The sequence below is a fragment of the Canis lupus genome, chromosome 15 (genome assembly GCF_011100685.1).
Source record: "Canis lupus familiaris isolate Mischka breed German Shepherd chromosome 15, alternate assembly UU_Cfam_GSD_1.0, whole genome shotgun sequence".
In the NCBI taxonomy this organism is placed as follows: Eukaryota; Metazoa; Chordata; class Mammalia; order Carnivora; family Canidae; genus Canis; species Canis lupus.
Window position 1 is genome coordinate 52,522,364 of NC_049236.1, and position 7,853 is coordinate 52,530,216.

Consider the following 7,853-nt stretch of genomic DNA (forward strand, 5'->3'; position numbering starts at 1 on the left):
AAGGAGTCAAGAGGTACAAACTTCCAGTTATAAAATAAATAAATCATGGGGATGTAGTGTACAGCATGGGGAATATAGCCAATAATACTGTATTATGCATATTGGAAAATTCTTAAGACAGTAAATCTTAAAAGTTCTCACCACAAGAAAAGAAGTTTTTATGACTTTGTTTGATGACAGAAACTAGAATTACTGTGGTGGTCATTCTGTACAATATACAAATAGTAAATCGTGATGTCATATACCTGAAGCTAATATAATGTTATAGGTCAATTGTACCTCAATAAACAAACAGACAAACATCCCAGACTGAATTTTCTAGGCCTTCTTTTTTTAATTTCCACATGTTTTCTTGTTTCCTGGGGCCACTTCTTATTTATTTCAATGAATTTATTCCTAGTAGCCCTGGCTCTTGGTATATTCTAGATTAAGCCTCACTTGGCTGTGACAGGTGATTATTTTATACTTGCTAGTATGTACCAAAACATTCACAAATCTCCACATTTACTGCTATCCTGACAGCTGATGATTTCACTCCTAATATGTAGAAGAGTCTTCTTTCATCACTAGAGAATGAAACTTGGAGATATGAGTGTTAGTGATTGACAGACTGACTCTCTAGAGGACCCTCTGTGACATCTTCTCATGAGCAGGATTCAAAACTTTCAGGTAATAAAATTGAAAAGAGCTATAGATCAAACGCTTCAAGGGATTTTTCTGCAAATTTAAAAGATCTAATAAATTGTATATACCATTAAATATCTACAATCGTGAGTGATTTTAGTGGCAACTCAAATATCTTCAAGAACTGGCAAATAATATAAATGTGTGAATCAGTCAAGTGTAAGACAGTAGGGAATAGATGAAACCTAGTGCATGGCCCTATTAATAATATAGGTATCTTTAGAAATACTACCGGCTTAGGCAAACACATACATGCAAGTCAAATACGGCCTCTAGATCCTTGTAGTGAATTATACCAGAAAAGCCCATAGTTCTCCTGCGTGTCGCGTTTACTACTCACATAAAACATTCACTTCTGGTCACCAAATGGGTGGGGCGTTTCCCCCATCACCAAACAGTTTAACCCATTCTGACATGATCTGCCTGGAGATAGGTCAGATCCCACAGTTTAAAGACTCAGTCCCACAGGAAGACTGTTCCCTCTCTTCTTTGGATGCCATCACAAATCCAGGTTGTTATCTGTGCTCCTGACCAATTGGCTACAAATCAGAGGTTCCCGGGACACTCTCCTTGGGTTCATTAATTTGCCAGAGTGGCTCACAGAACCCAGGAAAACAGTTACCTATGCTTACCAGTTTATTAAAGTATGTGATAAAAGATACAGATGAACAGCCAGGTGAAGCGATACAAAGGGGTCGGGGAGGGTCCCAAGAACAGGAGCCTCTGTCTCCATGGAGTTGAGGTGCATCCTCCTCTTGGCATATTGGACGTGGGGTTCACTCCCCATGAAAGCTCTCAGAATCCTGTATTTTAGGATTTTTATGGAGGCTTCATTCATCACATAGGCATAATGGATCATTAGCTCCATTGCCAGCCTCTCTGTCCTCTCTAGAGGTGGGGGGTGGGGGTGGGGGTTGAACGTTCAAGCTTCCAATCATGCCTTGGTCTTTCTGGTGACCGGCCCCCAACCAGGAGTGATCTAGGAGTCACATCATCAGCACGAAAGATGCTCTTAGTGTTCTTATCACTTGGGAAATAGCAACGGTTTTTGGAAGTCTGTCTCAGGAACCAGTGGCAGAAATATATTTCTAATATTATCTCACATTAAAAGTTTCACTTTTTATTTATTTATTTTATTTTTTTAAATATCTTTTTTCTTTATTTATTTATGATAGTCACACACAGAGAGAGAGAGAGGCAGAGACACAGGCAGAGGGAGAAGCAGGCTCCATGCACCAGGAGCCCGATAAGGGACTCGATCCCGGGTCTCCAGGATCGCGCCCTGGGCCAAAGGCAGGCGCCAAACCACTGCGCCACCCAGGGATCCCAAAAGTTTCACTTTTTAGACTATCTTCATCAGGTTTTATTTTTTAGTAATAGGGTAATGTAACTTCAGAAAATCAATTGGGAAACTCTTTCTTTTCAAGTACTCTAAAATAGCCTTATCTCAGGAGTTTTCTTTCAAAGTATGAAAGAGTACATAGTTAACACCATATGGCAAAAATGCTTTAATAATTTTTAAGGTTTCTTTAAATAATATTTTTAGTTGCCCCATAGTTTGGGGGACATTCAGGACACTCTGGAAGGAAGCAGTGCGTGGTGGTTCTGAGTAAGGGCCCTGGAGCCAGATTGCAAGGATTCACATCCCTACTCTTCTAGTTCCCAGATGGACAGCTTGGTCATGTTTCTCATGCTCCCCTGAGATTTGGCTTCCTCATCGGTGAAGTAGGAGGAGAATAGTGCCTAGCCTACTTCACAGAATAGATCTGAGGATTTCCTGAGACAGACAAAGAAAGGTATTAGGACGGTGCTTGGCACATGGCAAAAGCTCAACACTGACAGGTATCACGGTCATCATCATTAGAGCATTATATTTGACCTAGTAAGGGTCATACATTCTTCATTCCCACTGATTCCTCAAAAATTCTATTAGCCCCTGGGCTCTCAGCATCTTGAATCAATGGCATTCATTGTTTCCAGGAGAAGGCTGGGCTGGGTAAGACCTAGAACAAGATATCATTAAAGTGCTTAATTAGTTTTTGCACATCTATTACAGAAATAACAAACTAGAAAGCCACACATTCATTGACAGGAGTCTGGTTTTGTTGAGAGAGACGAGGACTTGTGTTTCCACAGGCCCAGAAAGTGGAGCACTGGAGGTGTGCTGTAAACCACCACACAGAGAAGCAGCAGGCCCCATGTGTGCAGTTTCCTTCCCCACAGAAAAGAGAGGGCGCCCCTCCCTGCAGAGAGAAGGGTGAAGAAGATGAGAGAAAGCAATAAAATGGCCCCTCCATGCCCCACCCCAACCCAGACCTGGTCATCAGCATCTTAATCCCAGGAAGAGGCTGTCCTGAAACTCCAAATGTGCTTAGGTATCCAAAAGCATGGGAGGCCCGTTCCCTAATTCCTGTTTGGAACCCTAAGAGAAAATAGCTTCACAGGGGGACCCTGTGACAATTGGAGCCACAAGGGGGAAAACTAGCTGTGTCCCAGAGCAACCACACAGGAGGGAAGCGTGCGTACGTGTAGGGTGTGTGTGTGTGTGTGCGAAGGGGGCCAGCCCAGAAAAATTCCACCTGAAGAAGTTTAAATCCTGACCTGACTATATTTCAAGCCAGAAGTGACTGCAGTTCGTTGGATGGGCGAGATTATTTTTCCCTACTACTAGAGAGAAATGGGAGCTTTAGGACTAAGTTGATTTGCATAAAAATTAGTTGCCAAACTGAGTCTTACTGGAGACTATCGCTCTTCTCCTTTGGAAGGCAGCTATGCTCACCACTATACCACCAACGCGCTCTTCTCCTTTGATTACTATTTGTCAACTGATTTCCAGGAGGTTGCTCTTTCTCCTTCCCTTTACTCTGCTCTGGATTTCTGGCTGCCAGCTCCGTGTATGAAGGAAACGAAATCATGAGCTGACACCTTTCAGCTTCTTGACCGGGTCTGTGCATCTGATTGTTCTCTGCCATGGTCTCCACCCTGAATGTTGCAGCCACGTGGAAAGAGAGGAGAGTTTCAAACCTCCACTAGTGCTATGAATCAATTCTTGCTTGAATTCTAATATAAAATCGATCCTCTGTGGCCAGAAATACGGGTGCTGTATCATTTGCTGAGCATGTCAATAAATACCCTCCCTGTTGGCGATGCTGTTCAATCATGTCATGGCCAGCGTCTTTGGGGCACATAAGCTCGGAGTCCTTACAGTTAGCCATATCTTAATAATCCACATTTTATACATATAAGGTCAAAGTTTCAGAGATTACTTAGGTTTTCCTTCTACTACTTCACTGCTCAGTCCGACATATACTTTCTCAAATCAAAAGACATCTAGAAATGTATATGGGAAAAGAGTACTTTTTGCTGAAAGAATTTTCAATTGTATTGAAAGGGAAAGATCAGCCTAGAACTGATTTTCGGTGGCATAGGGCAAATTTTTATAAATGTGGACTGAACTATGGAAGCCCTGGAATTAAAATGAAAACTTGAGCATGAGAAGTCTCTTTGACTAATGACTAGAGATTCAGCTGAGTTACTCATTACAGCATGAGTGGAAGCCCATCCATTTTGGACAGGCACAGATTGGCTGTTTTGACCCCTCACCCCCACCCCAGCCAGGTGAGAGTTAAGGCTCAGGTTGGGGGATTTGTGTCAGTGGTGGCCTGTGCTGGATGTTTTCCTGATGAGTCTTGATAGCCAGTACCCTCAGGTGTCAGTGCAGATGGAATCAGGTTATGAGATCACAGGGCGCCTTGGTGGCTCAGTCGGCTAAGGATCTGCCTTCAGCTCAGGTCGTGATCCCGGGGTCCTGGGATCGAGCCCCCCACCAGGCTCCCTGCTCAGCGTGGAATCTGTTTCTCCCTCTCTCTCTGCCTGCTGCTCTGCCTACTTGTGCTTTCTCTCTATCAAATAAATAAATAAAATCTTTTTTTAAAAAATCAAAAAATAAGAATACGAGATCACAGCTCACCCTTCCTGCTTCATCTTCTCTCCTAAGACTTTCAGGTGTTTCGCTGGGTGGGGCCCCCAAAACACCTGATGAGGGCTGCATATAAGGAGGAAAAGGAAACTGAGAAGATAAGGAAATCGAGGAGAAAAATCCCAATTGGTCTTGAAATCCTTGTTCATCCCCAAGCACGAATACCAGCATAACCTCACAAGCTAGTCAAATCGCAGGAACCAAAACAAATAGTTTGTAAGGTTCTCAGACTATCCTGAATCGAGTTATCTTGAGGTAAATTGTGTTATTTGTGGCCTGCTGTTCCTACTGCTACTATAAACTTTCAGATGTAAATCTGTAGAAAATGTCAATCTCTTGATTGCAAAAAAAGTACGTGTCCTCTCATAGTCTTCCTGTCTGTAACCCTTAGTTACATTCACAACATAACTCAGCAGTTATCAAAATTACTTTTCCAACTACAGAAAAACCCCAAGTATCTAAGTAGAAATATGGTGAGGAAAAAAAATCTAAACATGGCGGTAAAGTTCAGGGAGGCCATCTCAAGTCTACTCACACAGCCACCCACTCCCGACTGCACTTTCTCGGGTCAAAGCCTTCTTGCTGGTGCTCCATAGAGCAGCACTGAACTCTGCAGTGAGGAAAGCATTCTGAGTCCAAGCGATCCAATATGGTAGCCATTACCCCATGTGGCCATTGAGCACTTGAAATAGAACATGTGTGAATGAGAAACAGACGTTTTGTTTCATTTCATCTCATTTCATTTCAATTAATAATAATTTAAAATTAACTAACCATAGGAGGCTAGTGGTTACTGTTTTGGACTGGGCTGCTTTAGAGGATCTCCAGGACCTGCTTATGAAAGTCCCTCTCTCACAGAAAGGGCAAAGCTCCAGGAGGGGGGGGGGAGAGGAAGAGGCCCCAGCCCCAGGCGTAGGCATAAGGTAGGACACTACCTTGCTGGTGACCCTTGCTGGTGACCCTGTTTGGAGCCTATGAGGATCCCAGAAGCTGACACTGGGAGAATGGAAATGGACTAAGAGACCCTTTATGATTCTCTTCCAGGCCCATGAGAATTCTATCCTATTCATTGTGTGTAATTGGAGTTTCTCTCTTCCTCCAGACATTTTTCTCATCTGGAGAAGTGTTGGTTGCTAGGAGACTGAATTGCCTTTTCAAGTGGAGTATTTTAGAGAGAAACAATTCACATGATTTTCTTCTTTAGTAAAATTAAAATTTGTGAAATGTTTGCAATGTATATTGAAAAAGTCAAGCTTTTTCATTTCTTTGTATATTTATTGTAGCAATCATACAACCTTTCATTTACTTTTCCCACTGCTTCGCGCTGCAAGAAAGAAAACAAAAACTGACTGCTCTTTCTGTAGAATTTCTTAAGAAAGAATAACATTCCCAGGCTTATTCCCAGGCTTTTTCCCAGGGATGGTGAGGGGATATACACCCTGGTTACCCGCGCCCCACCCCTCCACCCCCTGGGGAACTGTGAGTGAGAATCAAAAATAATAACATTTATAATGGAAATGGAAATTCTAAAGCACCATCCACCAAAAATATGTTAGTATTATAATCAACGGCCCATAGTTTTATCTGACTACTTCTTACCATGATTTTCATAATTTATCTTCACTTTATGGTTTTTTTTTTTTCCTACTGAAGCTTAGCTGACCTACAGTGTTGGGTTAGCTTCAGGTGTACAACATAGTGATTCAACGGCTCCATACGTTATGCTATTTTCATAAATGTATAAAATCGACCAGTCTCAACGCCTCATTTGATAAATGAAGAAACCACAACATGGAGAAGTGAGTTCTCCTAGGCTTCTAAATTCTATGGAAAGAGTCCATTATACCACTGCCATTTCCCAGGGAACGCAGACACTTGTTGGTAATCTCCAGGCCAACTTCTGCAATCACTCCCAACAATATTTGAACCCTGGAAAGAGACTTGTGTGATGAAATGAGGTACCTAGATAATTCACCTCATACAATGTTTGGTGCTTAACAGATACTCATTAGCGCTATGAAACCATAATCATATGATAGACCTCAGCTAAGGAGGATCTTTTCTTTCAAATTTCTTGCCCCCTGCTTTAAAAATCCAATTGCAGGAACTTTTTTATTAGCCAACAACAGAATTCTATAGTGTTTGAGAAGTTTGACAACATTAAGCGACAGTCGGAAGCTAACAGGCTTCCTTCTCTTTTGTGTGTATCTGGGCAGTAGAAGAGTTCACCAAAGGGTGACCAGGAGCTTTTGTTTTTACAAAGAAAGATTTTATGATGTAGAAATGGTATAGTTGAAAGAAGCTATTTGTGAATTATATCGGATGCCATGTTTTTCCAGATTTTCTATGGCTTTTGAGGGGCCCAAAGGCCTTAGAAAATGTCAGCGTGGAGAGTACCCTGGGAGTCCTCTTCCTCAAAGGAACTCACACAAGCAAGTACTTAGATACAAGCCTGCTCCTAAGGATGACCGCTCGCCCACAGCCAGCACCCCCCAAACACAGCACCTCCCAGCTGGCCGATGTCATCTCCAGGGCCACCCTGAGGCTCTCAAGCCCAGCTACACGTAGAAGCCTCCACGTGAGCTTTTTAAAATACCCAGCTTGGGTGGCTCAGTCAGTTAAGTGTCTCACTCTTGATGGTTTTGACCCAGGTCATGATCTCGCAGTCCTGAGATCGAGCCCAGGGCTGGGCTCTGAGCTCAGCATGGAATCTGCTTCAGATATTCTCTCCCTCCCTCTCTCCCTCCTTCCCACTTATGCTCTCTCTCTGTCAAATAAATAAATAAAATCATAAAATAAAATAAAATAATAAAATAAAATAAAATAAAATAAAATAAAATAAAATAATAAAATAAAATACACTGCCTCTTCCCAGGCCAGTGCCCATCTCTGGGAGATGAGGCAGGTCCCTGCAGTTAAGGGCAGCCAGGGTTAAGAACAAGGGCTTCCACTAGAAGATTTCAGGTTTCTCTGACATAAAATAAGCCCTTCCAGGTCCACAGCCCCACTCTAAGCCCAGCTAAAGAGCTTCGAGAGCAAAGTTCCTCTGCACCATCTAACCAGAGACTGTTGCCAGGAGATCTGCATGGAAGCTTCTGCCCCCCTCCCCCGTCCCCCACTGTGCCCTTTCTTGGTCTCCCTTGCTCACACCTCTCTCTCTTGTTCTCTGTCCCTAGCTCCCCTTTCTCTC

At 42.8% G+C, this 7,853-nt stretch overlaps 1 protein-coding gene across 7 annotated transcripts; it reads right to left on the reverse strand.

The window, feature by feature from the left end:
* Nucleotides 1–2,168: 2,168 nt before the first annotated feature.
* On the reverse strand, nucleotides 2,169–7,349 carry LOC119869321. Of its 7 annotated transcripts, XR_005370003.1 has the most exons (6): nucleotides 5,438–6,253; nucleotides 5,199–5,345; nucleotides 4,655–4,729; nucleotides 3,421–3,666; nucleotides 2,564–2,687; nucleotides 2,169–2,461 (listed from the first exon to the last, which is right to left on the reverse strand). XR_005370003.1 is itself a non-coding variant. In XM_038557611.1 (5 exons), exons 1-5 carry the CDS (start codon nucleotides 5,776–5,778, stop codon nucleotides 2,642–2,644), a joined length of 855 nt encoding a protein of 284 aa, XP_038413539.1. In that variant the 5' UTR covers nucleotides 5,779–6,253; the 3' UTR covers nucleotides 2,169–2,641. The 7 variants fall into 7 exon arrangements, 2 of the variants coding, with proteins under 2 accessions (XP_038413539.1, XP_038413540.1); XM_038557611.1 differs by having other exon boundaries at nucleotides 2,169–2,687; XR_005370008.1 differs by lacking the exons at nucleotides 5,199–5,345; nucleotides 5,438–6,253 and adding an exon at nucleotides 6,263–7,349 and having other exon boundaries at nucleotides 2,169–2,687.
* Between the last annotated feature and the right edge of the window lie 504 nt (nucleotides 7,350–7,853).

What these genes read in the sequence shown, in the direction of transcription:
- LOC119869321 (XM_038557611.1), bottom strand. Translation starts at nt 5,778, where the DNA reads ATGAGAAAAATGTCTGGAGGAAGAGAGAAACTCCAATTACACACAATG. An exon ending in AGTCGGGAGTGGGTGGCTGT is followed by an intron (nt 4,730 to 5,198) that starts GTGAGTAGACTT and finishes CCTTATATGCAG; the next exon opens with CCCTCATCAGGTGTTTTGGG. An exon ending in GAGAAGATGAAGCAGGAAGG is followed by an intron (nt 3,667 to 4,654) that starts GTGAGCTGTGAT and finishes TGCAACATTCAG; the next exon opens with GGTGGAGACCATGGCAGAGA.